Here is a 19,551-nt window from a genome sequence, read left to right as displayed (position 1 = left end):
TTTTCAAGTGTTTTCTATCGAAGCCAAATGAAATTTCAAACCAAAATTTATGTGAAACATCCTTGATACAATGTACTTGAACTCATCACGGTGAAAGATTTTGATAAAAAAACATATTTTACTAGTTATTTTTCAACAAAAACAAAATGTAGGGTCTGTGCTGACCAGATAAGAATTGATTTTCTAAAATTAAAATTTTCAATGTGAACGATTATTAAATCAAACCAATGTGCTAGCCGGGAGAGAGATTACTGACACTCGATCATCTCTAGGCCAGTCTCGATACATCTCTAATTTTCTGTCACCGGAACGCAATCTTGCCACCTGCCCTGAGGAAGCCCCTATCCTACTCACCGCAGTCGAGCCCCTCCTGCCAGCGACCATCAGCCGTTCCGGTCCTGCGTGTGAGTCTGGAGAAGGGGTCTTCCAAACTCCCAGTAATGGCAAGTACAAACATAACATGAATTTTGCATCGCCTGAAAGCATTCTGGTTTCCAGTCAGCCTTCAAATACATCACCTTTGTTTCGAGTCGCAACGTTTCCAACCAGTTCATCCCCGGGACGCACAATTACCGCCAGCCTCGAGGAAGCCCCATATCCTCCCAACACAGTCGAGCATTTCCTGCCAGCGGCCTGCAGTCGTCCCGGTCCTGTGTTTGGGGAAGGAGACGGGGTCTTCCAGATCCCAGCAACCGGCAAGTATATTCAGCTAACAACGTTTACGCCGCCTAAAAGCATTTTGGTTTGCAGTCATTGCGTTCCACATCGTTCCACTCCAACGCCACCTTTCTCCATTTCATCACCGGGACGCACACTTGCCGAAATCTCTGAGGAAACCCCTGATCCTCCCAACACAGTCGAGCCATTCCTGCCAGCGACCTGCAGTCGTCCCGGTCCTGTGCTTGGTGTGGGAAACGGGGTCTTCCGAACTCCTAATATCGGCAAGTATGATCAAATAAAGAATTCTACATCGCCTGATAGTTTTTCGGTTTCCAGCCAACCTGAACGCTCTTTTCCATGGAATGGAGTTACTTCTTTCACGCAACAGTCGCTTCACCGTTCCGTTCAACTGCTTTCCTCTAATGGAGATACTTCATCACCGGGACGCAAAATCACCGTCGGCACTAAGGAAGCCCCTGATCCTCCCAACACAGTCGAGCCTCTCCAGCCAGCGACCTGCAGCCGTCCCGGTCCTGTGCTTGGGGTGGGTGACGGGGTCTTCCGAAGTCCGAATGTCGGCAAGTACCATCCGCAATCCAATGCTTCCGCACCTGATAGTAATCCCATTTCCAGTGCGGCCGCTGCTCAACAAACTGCATCCGACGTCATAATTTACTATCAAAATGTTGGAGGAATGAACGGTCTGATAGACGACTATCATTTAGCCTTTTTGGACCACGGCTATGATGTCATAGTCTTGACCGAAACGTGGCTTGATTCTCGAACAGTTTCGAGCTACATTTTTGGAGAAGGATACGAGGTATTCCGCTGCGATAGAAATACGAATAACAGCTGCAAAACGGTTGGAGGTGGCGTGCTTGTGGGAGTCCATACCCGGCTTAAAGCAAGTCTAATCGAAAACGAATCCTGGATTTCTGTGGAACAAGTTTGGGTGGCTATTCAGCTTAGCGACCGCAAACTCTATCTATGCGTGGTATACATCCCTCCGGACCGGACTCGTGATATGGATTACATCAACACGCACTGTCAATCAATCGCCGTCGTCTCGGAATATTCCAACCCTAGTGACGAAATGATCGTTCTTGGTGATTTTAACTTGCCAGACATCGCATGGACTCCAACTCACAGTGGTTTTCTGTGTCCCGATTATCAACGCACTTCGCTTCACGTTGGTGCTGTCAATCTTCTTGATTGTTACAGTACTGCTACTCTGGCTCAGATCAACCACGTGATGAACGAAAATGGCCGCTACCTGGATCTCTGTTTCGTGAGTGGTCGTGATACTGCTCCTTTCATATCGACGGCCCCTGCACCTTTGGTCAAGGTTGTTTCTCATCATCCGCCGCTAGTAGTCGCCATCGAAACCAATGTTGTTCGTGATTTCATCTCTACTCCATTGGTTGTTGCATATGACTTTCGCAAAGCTGATATCCATAGTATAGCTGAATTGTTGTCCGAGACAGATTGGGATTGCATTCTAGATATAACGGATGTCAATAACGCAGCACTAACCTTCTCTCACGTCCTGGCATATGTCATTGAGAGGCACGTTCCTAAAAAAGTCATTCGGACCGATTCACGTGTTCCGTGGATGACCAACGATCTTCTTTTGCTGAAGAGGAAGAAGAAAGCAGCGCTCAGACGCTTTACCAAATTTCGCACATGGTCATCGAAATGCTACTACGTTAGACTCAACTATGAATACAAGCGTTTGAGTCGTTTCTGTTTTCATCGTCATCAGAGTAAAATACAACGCCGACTAAAATTGCATCCCAAATCCTTCTGGAATTATGTGAACGAACAGCGGAAGGAAGTTGGTTTGCCATCATCCATGACATTCAACGGCACTACTGGGTCTAACCTAGAGGAAATCTGCAATCTGTTCTCAAACAAGTTTGCAAGTGTGTTTGTAAACGAACAACTTTCCGTCGATTCCATCAATTCCGCGGCTAACAATGTGCCTTTGGCTAATCAAACGCTTAGCAGCATACACCTTACTCAAGAAACGATCTCGAAAGCGGCATCACAGCTCAAAACTTCGTTCAAGCCGGGGCCAGACGGTGTTCCAGCTGCTTTTGTGAAAAGAATGATTGGCAGCTTGTTGGAACCGCTTCTCAAGGTATTTCAGCTTTCGCTAACCAGCGGTACATTTCCGACTTGCTGGAAAACAGCCGAAATGTTTCCCGTGTATAAGAAAGGAAGCAAGCGTGACGTTAACAACTATCGTGGGATTACATCGTTGAATGCTGTAGCTAAGCTGTTCGAGCTGGTGGTCATGGATTCGCTAAGCGCACACTGCAGACAGTATTTGAGTGCTGATCAACATGGATTCACTATCGGCCGTTCTACTACTACCAACCTGCTATGCCTTACGTCGTACATCACTGAGAGTATGAATGTTCGGGCCCAGACGGATGTGATTTACACCGATCTATCTGCGGCATTCGATAAGCTAAACCACGAAATTGCAATCGCCAAACTCGATAGGCTTGGAGTTGGAGGTAGCCTTTTGAGATGGTTCCGCTCTTACCTCACCGATCGTCAATTAGTGGTAGCTTTAGGAGAATATCGATCACCCTGCTTTTACGCGTCATCAGGCATACCACAAGGCAGTCATCTGGGTCCGTTGATTTTCCTTTTGTATTTTAACGACGTACACTTTGTTGTGGAAGGGCGTCGACTGACGTTCGCAGACGACCTAAAAATTTTTCTGCGAATATGCTCAATTGAAGATTGCCGTTATCTCCAGGACCAGATAAACGTCTTCGCTGGATGGTGTGATCTCAACCGACTAGTCGTCAATCCAGCAAAGTGCTCCGTAATCACTTTTTCACGGAAGAAACAGCCGATAATCTTCGAGTATAGCATTTTTGATACGCCAATCGAACGAGTGCAGTGCGTTAAGGATTTGGGTGTTTTGTTGGATTCGCAACTGACATTCTCCCATCATATCGCTTATATTGTCGATAAAGCATCAAGAACGCTTGGCTTCGTCTTTAGAGCTGCAAAGAACTTTACCGACATCTATTGCCTGAAAGCGTTATACTGTTCCCTCGTTCGAGCAACATTGGAATATGGGTCTGCGGTCTGGAGTCCGAACTACAACAACGGATGCGAGCGAATCGAATCAGTTCAACGGAGATTTCTTCGTTTTGCACTTCGGAGGCTACCTTGGAGAGACCCTTTACGCCTTCCGAGTTACGAGAGCCGCTGCCAACTGATCGACTTGCAACCTTTGCGAATTCGAAGAGACGTTTGTAGAGCTTTAACCGTCGTCGATACTCTAAACGGAAGAATCGATTGCGAAGCTATCCTGCAACAAATGCATCTGAACGTGCAACCTCGTCCACTGCGGAATAGTTCGATGATGAGGCTTCCATTTCGTCGCACCAATTATGGATTGAGCAATGCTGTTCATGGTCTGCAACGTGTTTTTAATCGTGTGGCGTCGATCTTCGATTTCCATCTGACACGAAATATGCTTCGTCGTAAATTTTCTAGCTTTTTCGCTGGCCGGAGGGACTGAAGACATATTTTAAGTTTGAAATGTTTTACGATCTTGACTTTTTTATATTCAATGTTTTGCCATGTTTGTTTTGTTATATAATATGTATTTTTGTTTTTATTTTTAATATCATTGGGACTATACATAGTCTGTTGATGTAAACCTAAATAAATAAATAAATAAATAAATAAACAAATTTATCACAGATGCTTGTTGAAATAGCATATAGAAAGGCACAAAAATATAAAAATATTTGATTGCTTGGAAAAGTTATATGATTTTCATTATCAAAGTCGTGCCCATACTTTCTGGGACACCTTATATAACAAACATGAAACTGTCCAAAACATTCGACCAGTTTTACTTGGATAGCTAACTTTTGAAGATTGACATGATTTAATGGAGTTAATTCCCTTTTTTCCAAGATTTTGAGTAAAATGCACGGAAATAGGCAATAAGTTGGTCTAGGGAACTTAAGAACAAAATATTTTCAAAACAATCCACGCCAACTTCGAAGTAGTTGTTTGGAGACCACTGTTAATGCTTTTTATTTCAGAAAGTTTGAATTTTGAGTATAATACGTTGGAAAGATAACCTGATACATATGCCATGGTACAAGTTGACAAGAAAATTATTCCAAGGCTATCTTGAATGAAGACAATTATCAGCATCGAACTCATTTCAAGATAATTTTACCATCGTACGTATACCAAAAGTGTGTAATAAGTATGAATGAATATAGGCAATAAAGTACAGTTTACTCTAATAAGCATAAGAGCATTTTCTCAATGGTAAACTGGTATTTTAAAAGATTAATTGCACATTTTTTCATATATCGTATTGATAGTAAACATCATGATTATTAACTTATTGCTGACTTTTGAAAATAAATCTTCGAGCTGTTTAGTGGAATTATGATGGTGTAGTATTGATATTTTTCCCTGACCTCAAGTGAAATTCCCTGACTTTCCCTGACCTTCCAGGTCAAAAATTGAATTCCCTGAAATTCCCTGACTTTCCAGGTTTTTCCAGGTAGTCGACACCCTGCATAGATAGTGACCTGTGTTTTTGACAGATCAGCAAGTGTTGTGAAAAACTCAATTTCTCATAACTCACGCATGAGATTTTTCATGTAGAGTTGTTAATTACGCAACTCAGCAGTCAAAAAATCATGGATGAATTGGCTCACCTTTTTGACTCATTGTCTCGTATTTCTACAGTTTACTCACACACGGCAATAATTTCTTGTTAGTCTGGTAAAATTATAGCACAGACAAACAGACGTAACACTTAGAACAAATCTCGATCCAAATCATAGTCACGAGGACATGTACGCCCAATGCTAAAAAATTGTGTATTTGGCCGACGGGCCAACAGATGGCGGTAGAGTGTAAACGTCAAACGCGAACAAAAACGATGCGAGCGCTTCTGGTGGCGGATTGGCCACCTACCTTATTTTTGAATTAACCGTTAAAAAGGAGGTCGATGCACAATGATGAGAGTGTGACGTCTGTTTGTCTGTGATTATAGTAATCCTTTCTAACGTAAACAACAACATACGGGTTTCACGAGTTTTTGACGGGTTTTGAGATTTGAGTTGATTGAGTGATTTTGCATCAAAATCTCAAGCGTGAGATTTGCAAAACAGATCTGTAATGAGTTTGCTCTCACGGGAGAGCGTATTGATTGAGATTTCAGTGTGAGTCTATCAACACTGATCAGCAATGCTGTCACAATGCAAAATCCCATATACGGTCATGCCTCTGTTTTGATGCATGGAGTTGTTACATTTCTAATGTATCATAAAATTCCACCAAGTAAAAATAAAACAATTAATAGATTGCACTAGAAGTTAAATTTATTATTTTGGAAAATCTTGCCTATTCACACGCCGTCGGAAAAACGTCCGTAGCTCAGTATCCCTCGCTGTTCTAAAACCCCACTCGCGATACGAATACGAACGGGCGAAAATGGGAAGGCCAAAATATTAGAGCAAGTGATGCTATTTCCGATTGATCGGGGGGAATAGAAGATCGGTCTCTTGGTGCTTGCGACCCAAAGAAGTAAGACGTTTGTCGTGACTGGTTCGTGCTCCTGGATATTCGGTGTGTGTATCCACCTGAGAAGTGATCCACGTCACGTCACGTGGGACTTTGATAATACCCAAAACTCCTAAAAGTGTCGTAGAGAAGAATATTTGTACCTTTTGTGCATAGTTTCCCAAACTGTGGGTCGCGACCCCCAGGGGGGTCGTGAGCTGCTCTCTGATGGGTCGCGAAAAAAATCTCAAATTGTATTAATTGCCTTAGACTTTTTTTCTACATATTCAAATGTCTCCTCGAATTTAAATAAAAATGGTTCGAAATTGTTCTCATTTATGTTAGAAAATTGAAACTGTCAAAATATTTTGTTCAAAACAATCCTTATTTCTCGTATAATAAACGTTTTACGTAAATATGATGAACTATTTCACATCAACGCTATTGTACAAGGAGTTTGGATAAATGTATATACAGTGGGATTCCGTTTTTAGCTTAGCTTAGCTTAGACTGACTACACATATCAATGGTTGCTATTCCGTGATTGACCGAAGTCAGTGAAAATGCACAAAGAATCAACTAGAAGTTCAGCTGGGATTGGCCATAATCTTCTTCAGTGTGCATAATTCAGTGCCTCTATTTATACAAGGTCAATAACGGCGCCGGCCACGTCCTTGCAGTCAGGTGGGATTGAGGGAAGGAATGTTAGTGTGTAACCTTTGCTATTTGGAGACCGTGTTTGCCTCTGCATCTCCACAAAGGTTACTGGGAGGGATGTTTGTTAATGGGGAGGATCGTTGGGTCAAAGGATTCACTTTGATAAGCGATTAGACCATGATAAACAATGATTTGTGAGATATATACATGCTTATACGTAAATATAATTGTTCATATAATTTCTATGTAGAGGAAAATTATGCCGACACTTGAGGTGACGAACCATTCAAAGTTTGTTGAACAAATACCTAAATGTAACATTCCTACAGCTGTCAGTACGAAAGCATGTGTTATTATATTTTACTCATTTGAAAAGAAACAAAAGACTCAATTGGTTGGGACATCATAGAACACTCTTATTCTTATGCCGACACTTACAGTGGCGAACCATCCAAAGTTTGTTGAATAAGGTGAACCTTTCGCACACTTGTAGTGTCGAACCATTCAAAGTTGTTTTAATTACAAAAATAAAGGTATATAAGGGGTGTTCTGAAAAAAAAAAATGGTAAACATAAATAAATCATGAATCAGAGTTTGTGTCGACACTCACAGTGACGAACCATCCATAGTTTGTTGAAACATCATATTTACATCCCACCATTGTAACGATTAAATGTGCAGTCATACATATTTTATAGATTAGAAATAGTAGCATGAAACGAGCTCACCAATTGATCCGTTATCCTTGACTGAGCTGCCACAATCCACTTTCAGCTTCACTCGTTTGCTCGGCTAGCACTCAGAAAAAAAAAATAGGCGCGCGACCCGAAAAAAACACGGACGACAGCTCGGGCTTTCTTGACGCACTGCCCAGGAGAAAGCGTCAAGGTCGTTGAAAGATCAAAAAGAACGAACCGATCGCGGCACTTTTTAACTTACTCCAACCGAACTCCCCGATCACGCCACTTTTTCACTTACGAGATCGACGCGCGACATGTTTGATCCTGCCCTCGTCGCTCGCTCCGGCAAAAGCAAGCGTCAAGGTCGAAAGATCAAACAGAACTCTATATACAGTAGGATTCCGTTTTTGGCAACTAAGTTGAAATTTTCAGTTGCCAAAAACGGAACCGTGCCAAAATCGGAACCCATATTTCAAATTTTATTTTTCAACTATTGGTTTTGAAAACATCATTACAATGTTAACACATCATTTTTATGGAATCATAAGGCGTTGGACTTCGAAAAGGTTCACTTCGAAGCATTTTTCCGAAGTGTTATACTATGCTATGAATCTATAGTCACGTAGTGTTAAATCTGGCAAACGTTTTTCTGGTGGCGTTTTTACGCCTCAACTTCTTCAATTATTTTTTAGGAGCTTTAGGTATAATTTTGTATAAGGCCTTGTAAAACCAATAATCGCGTAAGTGAACTTTAATGTTTAGTGTAATGTTTAGCTTTTCGGTAGTTGTTAAACTTCCACTCGGTTGGTTGGCCGTAAACCACGATTCATAATTAAAACAAGTATTTATCGAGCAACGGACTCATGTTACGTAACCGGTCGTTTGACAACGTCGCGACCCATTGGAAGCCCACACAATAGAAACCTCAGCCAGCGCAGTTGCTGGCTAGTGTAGTGTGCTATTCCTATATCTAAAAAAAACAATGCGCTCTCGGGCTAGGCATTGGATATATATAGAAAGCGTTGTGTTTGGATGGGCATCTAATTCTTCCGAAAGAGGTGCACTTTGCGAAAAAGGACCACGTGATTATTGAGCTGAAATCGAATTCAGGTTAACTTCTGCGTTCATGAGTCCTCTCATGGCGTAGTGGTTAACGCGCCCCAACTAGAGATCGGGGAGTCGTGAGTTCGATTCTCACTGAGAAGACGTGTAACTTTTTCGCAAATCTTCACATCAATTTGTCCATCTAATCCAATTGCAAATCATATGTAATGTTTAGCTTTTCGGTAGTTGTTGTTTAAAATCAGTTAAACTTTTGGACTTAAGCGTAAAATTTCAAAAATTCGGGCGGTTTAGAATTGCTCTTTCAATTTATGTTTCTGATAAAGTAGAGCATTTTATAATGAATGGTGAACTGCAACCAAAAGGGCAAATATAAACATATAAACGAGACTTGTAATTTTGTAGAATTTAGTTTTTACTTGAAATAATTTTAAATTGAGCTTGATATATGTTTGACACCTACCTTATGAAATCAACCGAAATTTACAGGATCCTGTTATGAAACCTCAAGAACCTTATAGGAATCTTCAGGTTCTCATAAGAGATCTACAGAAAAAAAAACGCTTAAGCTCTAAAGCATCTTGCCAAGCATCTGTAGGATCTCACATAGAGTTCTCAGGATCTTGCTAAGGATTTTGCTAGGAGTTAACATCTTGGAATTCCGCTGCGATGTTGCTGAAAATTCTTAAGTCTCCGATGAAAAAAACATTTAAAGTTTATTATAATTAGGCTACCACTAGCGCACCTCAAATTCCTCTGGGAACCTTTCCAACTCCCCAAGCTTTTGACATAAATTTTAAAAATATTACTAGAAATTCACATTATCCCGCTTAAAATTTACAGGACGCCCTAGAGTTTGTTAGGAATTACCAGATTTTGGATAAATTCTTGGATCCCTCAAGAAGCCCTCAGTGTCCACTTGGAATCTGCAGATATCCTCATGATTTCGATGAAATTTCTGAAATGTCCCACAAGAACGAAGAATTCCTTAAGGATTCTCCAGGGTACAGTTAGGAAACTCATATACTCAGCTCGTAAGGAACATTTTGATGTTGTTGAGACCCGTATCTTTGATTAACAATCTTGTACAGAATTCTGGATCGCCTCTCAACAAATCTAACGCCTTACAGAGCCTATAGAAAAGAGGGAACGTAGCTTTAAATAGTTGACGCAGAAAGTTCAATATACACACCAGTGGCGATTCCCTAACCTCAAATCTACCTGTTCCACGATTATAAATTCTTGACTTTCAGAAATAAATTTGCATCTAACAAGTAGAGCTTTGTTATTCACTTTGTGCTTCATAATCTAAATTTGCCGAATTATCAATTTTTAGATTCGTAGAACAGGTAAAAAGTGAGGTTACGAGTCGCCTCTGATACACACCAATACCACCGTAGTTATCGCACGCTTCAATGATATTATTGAGAATAAATTGTAGTTTGCACCGTATTCGCATTTGTCATGTTATTTAATGAAATTTATTAAAAGTTATGATACACGACATTTTGCAGTACATATTTGTATCTATTATTGCGGTGTGTTTTTAAATGCGCAATATATGTAAATGCATAATAATAAAGACAGTGAGCCAAGAAGATGAGACAAGATTTATGATTGTAACTCTGTGTGAGTCATAGAATTTTTGTTGCTCTTATATCGGTGCTAGTGCTTTGTTCAAACAAGCTGTTCCAAATCTGAAGAAAAGTGTTTTTTATTGTATCAAGCGGGCTGGTCACTCGATATGCATGCCTAAGAAAAAAGATTGGTCTTTAGTTGAGATACTGGTGGAGATTATTGGTCTCATGAAACGTTGTCAATGTACGACCAATGACCATTCTGAAGTAAATAAGCGCGTACCCGAGTCCTTAGTAGTTGATGAGATTTGGGAAATATCGACGAAAATGGAGCTCTGAAATGTAATTGGTGTGGAGTTGACATGCTATTCAAATGACTAAAGCAACAGCCACGATAATATTTACAAAAAATTACAAATTTTAATGGTATTGAAAAATGTTGCCAAAAACGGATCCAAACGGATGCCAAAATCGGAGCATGCCAAAAACGGAATCCCACTGTATTTACAGACATTTATGCATCCGGCGGCTGAGGCCGTCGTAACGTTAGAAAACGTAGGCTAGGCAGCCCCTGGGGAATAAAAAGGTAAGTCTACATGTTCTCTTTAGCCTTTGGCAAACTCGTAACTTATAGAGTGTCAAAAGAGTTACCTTCAATGCTCCGGACGTTTGACGCTAGACGATGTTTTTAGACTGAATTTTGTTTCGTTTATAATCCATAATTAGGACGTCTTCTACATTCGCCATGCAAAAAAGCAGTAGAAAGCTTTTTGAAAAAATACAGGGCATTTTCCAAGTATAATTCGTCACAGTTCCTAATACGTAAAAAAATAGTATGCAATGAATATACACTAAGTTTTTTTTTAACGTCGGCCGTCGTCACGCTTAAAAATCGCGTTATTTCAAAAAACGACCTTTCAAAAGTTTTCATGATTTTTTGCGTTTCATCACCACACGAATGGTAATGTAGAACATTGTTTTGTACGAAAAAACATTTCTGACCCATGTGTTTTTTCACGTCATAAAACCGCGTATAAAGAAACTACAGTGTATACAATATGCAATAGGCCTTTGATATAATGATACGTCTTACTGTTTGGCAGTTCTTCTACACGGAGAAAAGGCAAAACCCATATTTGAGTATTTTTTAACTTATTTTTGAGTTATTTTTCTCTCCCTATTTCATTCGCTCCTTCTATTGTTGTCAGAGAGCGAAGAGCAAAACAACCCAAAAACCGAACCTTTGTGCGTTACCTCAAATTTGAGTAAGTGGCCTAGTACTGGAAGTTGATTTATTTGATCTGCTGGTTGAGTGAAAAGAGTTTAGCTAGTAGGTATTTTTTTCGAATGCCTGTAAATGAAAACAACGTCTACCCAGTCAACTCAAAATTAGGTTAACGCACGAACCCCTCGAATTGAGTGGAATGAACTAACTTTTGAGTACTTTATTTTCTCCGTATATGGAAATGACTGTCCTGTGTATGCACCGCTATTTGGCTGATGTAAACAAACGCATACATGTAGTTGTCATTTAAAAAGGCCTATTCAATGAAACTACTAGATTAACTGCCCAAATCATTATTTAAATAACCTCGATGACAGACAATGTTGATCCATTCATTTTGCATAGGTTTTTAATCTGCCGTTACGTTCCAACTGGGACAGAACCTGCTTTGAAGGATAGTGAGAGCATTCATCCATGTTATATGAATATGTTCATTGAATTTCTTGATCAATAATAATCAATAATCAAGAATTTTTCAAATATTTTCATCTTTAATTATATAGTAATTTTAAGAGGGGTAAGCATGAAGCATTTGTGTAAAAATGCGAGGAAGTTTTATTTTTAGGAAATGCTCAAAAATATCGAAAGAGGACATTTTGCCAAGATATCTTCTAGAAGCTTAATTTTTGTTCTGCATAGATTTTTGAAGAATACTTATGAACAAACAATTACGCTTCCATCTGTTAATCAAACGGTTATCAATCAGTCCAGAACATTGTTTTGAAGAAAACATTTTCTTTTAACAACTAATACCTGCTTCATTGTTTTTATTTCATGTTCATTTCAATGGTACAGTCGAATTTCGTTCGTTGGACTATCCTTAGGTGGGCTACGTTTTAATTGGGCTCCCGTTAGTTGAAGTATGGACCAATGCACGAGTTCACTAATTTGACGTTTGAGCGGTGCCGAATTCACTAGTTTCCATGGTCACCTAAATAACACGGCACCGCTAGAACGTCAAATAGTGAACCCGTGCATAGGTCCATAGCCCACCAAAAACGAAGACAAACGTCATTTTCTGACATAAAACGCAATTTATCAATGTTGGTAGCTCTGATTTTCTTTTGTTCCATGTTATTTGACAGCTCGAAACTCAGCCCGATTAGTGCAACGAACGAAAGTTGACTGTATACAATTCTTTGATAATCCTGGTCGGGATACTTTGATAATTGCGTTCAAGAATGAATCAAACATTTGGTATTCTATGAAACTTTTAACTGAAGTTTCGTGAGAACACCATTTATTAAAATTCTACCCCGAATCCGTCATGTATATATTATGTCTCAAATTGTGTGAATATCCTGCCAATAATTCCATGTAACCGGTATTTTTTTTTTCTAGAAAATGTGACTTCAGCAGCACCTTTATTTAGTATCTTCAAAAAATTCAGCAAGTGAGTCACACATTTTGGCGCCCTTGACAGAGGCCATAGCAAATTATGCAGAAATTTAATTTTAGTTTTAAGAATGAGCGTAGTCAGCCAAAACAGTAATTCATACCACTGTTTTTTTGTATCATTGATCATTTTGCCTCGTTTCTACAAGTTTAATACAAATTCTATTTATATTGCAAATGGTTTTTCAGAATCCAAACACACTAATTTTAGCATTGGGCGTACATGTCCTCGTGACTATGAGTTTAATCGAGATTTGTTCTCAGTGTTACGTCTGTTTGTCTGTGTTTGCACGACATATCCAGCGATAATAGAAAAAAACTAACTGCTGTGAAAAAATGTGCATTGAAATTTTATGCAGAGTTTATTTTTAAATCCAATATTTTATGAAGTCATATATTTACATTTTTTTTTCTGTGATGACTTGGTTAGAGTTTGTAAATACAATATAGAACATTTTCGTTATAGAATAGTATCGTGGGTCGCGGAACACATTAGTAGTGTTGGATCCTTTGATCTTGTCGCTTGCTCCTAGGAGGGCGAGTGACGAACACTTATTTGGCGTTCAATTCGTTTATCGAGTAATATCGCGATTCCGATTAGGCGCATTCATTTCAAATTATTTATTTATCGTTTACCAAAACGAATCCCTCCCACATATCCAAACTCCCAGTGTTTACTTGTGGATGTGCAGAGGACTCCTCGGCTTCCATAAAACAAGTAACACGTCAACATTTCCCTCCTATCCCCAAATTGACCACCATTAGGACGCAGCCGGCGCCGTTATTGTTTATTATAATAATGAGAGCACCAGTACTTACACATTGAGGATGCTACTGATCCCGAGTAGCGTCTGTTGGTTCCCTGTGTAAGTACAGCGGGGCTACCCCGTTTGGCATAAAGTCATTTGGCATAAAGCCATTTGGCATAAAGTCGTTTGGCATAATGGTCATTTAGCATAATGGTCATTTGGCATAATGGACGTTTGGCATAAAAGAAAATAAATAAGAAATTTAAATAGTGCTACTTAAAAGAAGATCTGATGATCAAAAGAAGGGAAAATCGTCGATGAAAATATTAGTAGTTATAATGCCAACGTAGGAAAGAAGGCAAAATTGTCAATGAAAATGTTAGAAGTCACAATGCAAACCACTAGTTTAACGACGTAATGAGAAAGAACAGCCTATGACCAAAAGAAGGGAAAATCACATATGAGAATGTTAGCAATGGTAATGCCAAAAGCATAGCAACTCAGTTTCGAATGATTATGCCTAACGTCCATTATGCCAAATGACTGTTATGCCAAACGACCGTTATGCCAAACGGCTTTATGCCAAATGACTTTATGCCAAATCGCGTCCCCCCAAGTACAGCTGTTCTTGCAATAACGGAGTAGCATCTGCGGGCGGTCAATCATGCTCATGCTCATGCTCACAATATAGAACATTTTCGTTATATAAGTGATTTGATTAATAAAACATGAATACAGTAATTTTTCGATCATATCACGGATCCAGAAAATTTTGGTGTGAACTGAAGCGTGATACAATGCAACAGTGTTGCCATAAAATTTCGATTGTAATATTACTAAAGCATAGCAGAAATCAAGTGAATTAAATGAAAAGCACAAATGAAATACAACAAATCGAAAAGTACAGATTGATTTAGGATAATCATTTAATGTTAAATGTAATGTTGAATCATATAAATCATATAATTATTATGGCGTGATATAATCGAAAAGAAACCTGTGCTTAATGAAGCGCGATAAAATAGATCGGTGATATAATCGAGATACTACTGTATTAATAATTGGTCTATAACAAAAACATTGACATTTTTGAGTCGAATTATTCATATTTGTTTTTTTAATTACAAAAACATTACTAAAGGTATGTGTCCTTCAATATGTAAGGGGATTAGGGGCATATTAAACAAACGGTTCGAAATGGACACCCCATTTTCTCTTAGAATATGCATATTTCAACAAAATTGAGTACTGCATGAAATTAGTATTGTAAGTATATTAACTCTTAAAAGCCGTGGGCGACTTTTTTTGCACTCTTTTGCTCATATCATTTGAGACAATTGATCAATTCTCAAAATTTTAACCGTATTAGTTGCACCTCCAAATGCATCCACAAACATTTGGATACCGGTGGCCAATCCGGATACACAGCCGGAAATGTAGTGTACACCTCCTAAGCCACCAGTGATTCTTGATAAAAATTTCAATATATTTATGTAGAAGCATATGAATATGGTACCGTAAAGTACCCATATTTCGCGCGCGCGCCTAATTTCGCTCACTGACATTTTAACATGTTTTGTCTACCTCAGCCATGGTTTCATGACATGCAATCAAGCATTGGAAACATTCACTCGATTATTGCGTTTCTCTCGCTCACTTCCACAGGCAGTCGAGAGCGAGGTTGCCGTTTCTCCAACCAAGCTGAGTGTTTCAATTTCCTTTCGAGCTCATGTGAAACATTTTTGAATCACTATACTATAATCACTTGGCCCCTTGATATGTTCAGATACACGAGACCGGAAGTCTTAATATGCGATCTCGGAGAACCAACTCCAATCAAATGTTGTTTTCCATACAAAATATGGCCATTGGAAGCATTTCTGGTCATTTTAAATATAGGTGATCAATTTAAGTCCAGTTTCAGAACCAATTTCTTAGTTCCAAAAGACCGATTTTTATTATTGGAAACCACCCATTATGCGAAACATCAAACAAGGCTGTTTCAGTAAATTGACCTGAATTGAAATATGATTGAGGGGGGTCCTATCACACACCAGGGCAATTGACACTCATTAATAATATTGTTATCATTAAATTCCACTATAATGTTCATTTTGCCCGATACTAGCCTTGTTTTCTGCCGGTTTTTTACTAGCCTTGTTTCGGCCCAATTTTCTATCTTATTTTTCTGACATTTGATTTGATATTTTATTTTTATCATATTTGAAAATAGCCGACAGTTACTGAAAAATATTGCCATTTATGGTCTTAAACTACGCATTCGCTTGATGTGTCCATTATGCCCTTATGCCATTCATCCTATTATGTAAAATTATAGTACGCAAACTCTTGGAGTGCCGATCAATGTCTTTTGAATAAATACACAACCTGAATAAACGAAACCTTCTTCACGAGGTCCTAAGGTTAGACCAGACCAAAATATTTTCTACCTTAAATTGAAGGTGGCCCATTCTGCCCCTCATGACCCAATTGCCCCGCCTACTCCTATGTATCAAATGGCAAATACACCCACCTCCCCTAAAACATAAACCAAAGAGCCGTTCAAAAGTCGAACCAGCTACAAATTACTAGAACCCAATTCAAATATTTGAACCAACGTCCCAGATTCGTCATACAAAGACTAATCAGATTGACGTTCTCAAAATGTGTTAAGAGTAAATACCCCATAGCCGCTAAGCTTAATGTACCTACTCAACGTCAGGGTGCAGCTCCCGAATATGTTCCAGCGCTTGCTGATCGCTATGTATTACGAAGATCAATGGCGCCAGAATTTCGTGCATGCCCTGCCTGTAGCACATGGTCGGATACTTGCGCGCGTAGCAGAACAAAATGTTGATCATCATCTCCTGTATGTGCTGCTTTCGGAAAAAGTCCACCCCGGGAAAGGTTCGAACCACGTCCTGCTTGATGACGGCACACAGCTCCTGGTCGCAGAAGTGCTGATTCCACAGGCTTTGCTTCGACTGTGAGAGCGGATCATCACCGCCGTCCGAATTGGCGTGCGGGTTCAGCATGTATTTGCTTTTCAGGTCGGAATACTCCCTTCGGCTGGATTCCCGTTGGTGGATCCATTCTTTCGAGGGCGACTTGAGGACGCCCAAGAACACAGCCCAACAAATGCTTCGGAAGGGGGACGCCCGGAGATCTCCACGCACAGCAGCGTGGCGCAGGTCGTAGAGGGTCTCGTCGTTTGCGATGTCCAGGATGTTACGCCATTCTAGTCTGAAAATTCAAATAAAAATATTGTCAATATCGAATTTTGTTTGCAAAGAAATTTAAATTTAATGTTAACAACAAGATTACTATCGATGTATTCTTCTTCTACTCCTTGGCATTACGTCCTCACTGGGACAGAGCCTGCTTCTCAGCTTAGTGTTCTTTAGGACTTCCACAGTTATTAACAGAAAACTTTTATTGCCAAAGTTGTCGTTTTTGCATTCGTACACCGTGGTGGCAAGTACGATGATAGTCTATGCCTACTCTATGACCGACCAGGAATCGAACCCAGACACCTTCAGCATGACTTTGCATTGTAGCCGCGGACTCTAATCACTCGGCTAAGGAAGGACCCTAATAAACATCCTACTCCAATATACTTACTCGTATTTATCAACGCCGGACAGTCCACGACCCAATCGTTTCCCTTCCTCATTTGTCTGCAGCGAAAGATCGACCATCACTTCTCCAGAAGTATCACAAAACAGGAATTATTTAACCAAAAATCACAATCCACTTCGACACCATCCAAAAGCAGACCGTACAATGGGAGAGGTAGTCCAGGCACTGCGCAACTCAATCCCAAACCAACAGGATTAGTAATGCTAGCTTAGGAAAAGGTACAATCACCAATAATATTGACGACAACGCCGTTTATCACCATTGCTTCTTATCAGTAGTGGCCGGACCCGCTTCTGGGTTCAGAGATTCTCCGCTGCTGCAAACTCTTATGTCGACTGCTGCCTGCAGCGACAGAAAATATGGATCACAAAACAGAAAAAAAACTTTCTCTTTCGCTGATTTTTTCGGGGGAAAACAGAAACCACACAAAACTGAACAAAATGATGAGTAAAATCGGGGTAAAATTTCGGCGACGCTTTTGGCTGATACGCGATAAGCGACGGTAAACAAAAACAAACGGTACGACGACGGAGACGACGATGACAGTTCCCGAACAGCTGATTGTCATCCTTCCAGGAACTCGTGAGTGCGCTGAGAGGGTTAACTGAGAGCGGTGAGAGCTACACGCTAAACTTGTCACGCTCAGAAATGAGTGCCGAGTACACAAAATCAGCCTCTCTTCATGCAGCACAGATTCTGTGCAAAGCACGCTAAGCCTGCCCAACGCAGCGCATGTGTTAAAACTACACAGAACGAGGCAACCAATGCAGGACTGGCTGGCTGAGTGAAAATTTTGTGTAAGTCGCACTCATGCTGTGTGTAGCCGATGTGTTGGTCTTCGGCTGTGCGGGGATAGACGGAAACGGAACTGTCAATCATCTCCCACGCGGCAGCAAACAGTTGGCCGTTGGTAAGATGGGGAGTTTTCTGGGATTTTTTCTAGCGAAAAGCCAGAAGATGGTCGCAAATGTGGAAGTTTTTTCCCCATTTGCTTCCGCTTCAGCTATTCGAATGAAAAAAATCTCTGAAAACTTGAAAATTTGAATGTTTTTTTTAATGTTTTCAGAAGCAAAACAAAAATGGAAGCTAATTCCGCATTCCAAGCGTTCCTCCTCTGTGCGTATTTCACTCATTCGGTTTGTTTACCACCGTTTGCTCAAAACTGTGTTCAGCCCCCTTTGCACAGAATCTGTGCTGCATGAAGAGAGGCTGATTTTGTGTACTTGGCACTCATTTCTGAGCGTGACAAGTTCAGCGTGAGGGGGCTGTACACAGTTTTGAGCAAACGGTGGTAAACAAACCGAATGAGTGAAATACGCACAGAGGAGGAACGCTTGGAATGCGGAATTAGCTTCCATTTTTGTTTTGCTTCTGAAAACATTAAAAAAAAACATTCAAATTTTCAAGTTTTCAGAGATTTTTTTCATTCGAATAGCTGAAGCGGAAGCAAATGGGGAAAAAACTTCCACATTTGCGACCATCTTCTGGCTTTTCGCTAGAAAAAATCCCAGAAAACTCCCCATCTTACCAACGGCCAACTGTTTGCTGCCGCGTGGGAGATGATTGACAGTTCCGTTTCCGTCTATCCCCGCACAGCCGAAGACCAACACATCGGCTACACACAGCATGAGTGCGACTTACACAAAATTTTCACTCAGCCAGCCAGTCCTGCATTGGTTGCCTCGTTCTGTGTAGTTTTAACACATGCGCTGCGTTGGGCAGGCTTAGCGTGTACACGCAAGCCAGAAGTGAGAGCCTCGAAGGTTTTGATTTGGCGCGTACGCCTAGCCCGGACACGTGTTTGAAGGCGTAGGCACTAGCGTGGGACACGCTAAAGAATAGTTTAAATTTTTGCTGCAGGCCACATTCCGGGTCCATATGTGGGTCTCAAAGTAACTGTAAAAATTTCAGCCCGTTTTCTGAAACTATACAATTTAGCGCCAACCGTTCAATGTACCGTAATCCGGGGTAACATTGACCAGGTTTCGGAATATTTCTTAAATTTTTCATTTGAAAATGCAAATGTTTATATTTTTAAAACAAGTACTGGCACTTAACGCTCGTGACCTTATACTGTATATTGAGTTTCAGAAGATTAAAGTACAGTCGCCTCTCCACATCTCGATATCTAAGGGACCATCGAGATAGGGAGAGATCGAGACAAAGTAACAATTTTTGATGAATACTAGATTGAAAAACACTCCGTTGCCAAGAAAGTAATACACAAACAAATGTCATTTTGCGCTCCCAATTTGTTTTGAATCCCAAAACTTTGGTCTAGT

The 19,551-nt window shown here is 40.2% G+C and overlaps 1 protein-coding gene across 1 annotated transcript in view; it reads right to left on the bottom strand.

Annotated features, from left to right (window-relative positions):
• Nucleotides 1–17,813, bottom strand: part of LOC5568898 (TBC1 domain family member 5) — a 35,255-nt gene extending 17,442 nt beyond the window's left edge. The window contains exons 1-2 of the mRNA XM_001658175.2: nucleotides 17,252–17,813; nucleotides 16,343–16,873 (exon numbers count right to left, since the gene is read on the bottom strand). Of these exons, the coding sequence (XP_001658225.2) occupies nucleotides 16,343–16,873; nucleotides 17,252–17,328 (608 nt within the window). The 5' untranslated portion in view covers nucleotides 17,329–17,813. The remainder of the gene's footprint in view (nucleotides 1–16,342; nucleotides 16,874–17,251) is intronic.
• Nucleotides 17,814–19,551: the final 1,738 nt, after the last annotated feature.

The sequence above is a fragment of the Aedes aegypti genome, chromosome 1 (assembly GCF_002204515.2).
Source record: "Aedes aegypti strain LVP_AGWG chromosome 1, AaegL5.0 Primary Assembly, whole genome shotgun sequence".
Classification (NCBI taxonomy): Eukaryota; Metazoa; Arthropoda; class Insecta; order Diptera; family Culicidae; genus Aedes; species Aedes aegypti.
Note: the sequence above shows the minus strand (reverse complement) of the source record. Positions and strands in the feature narration are given on the sequence as shown.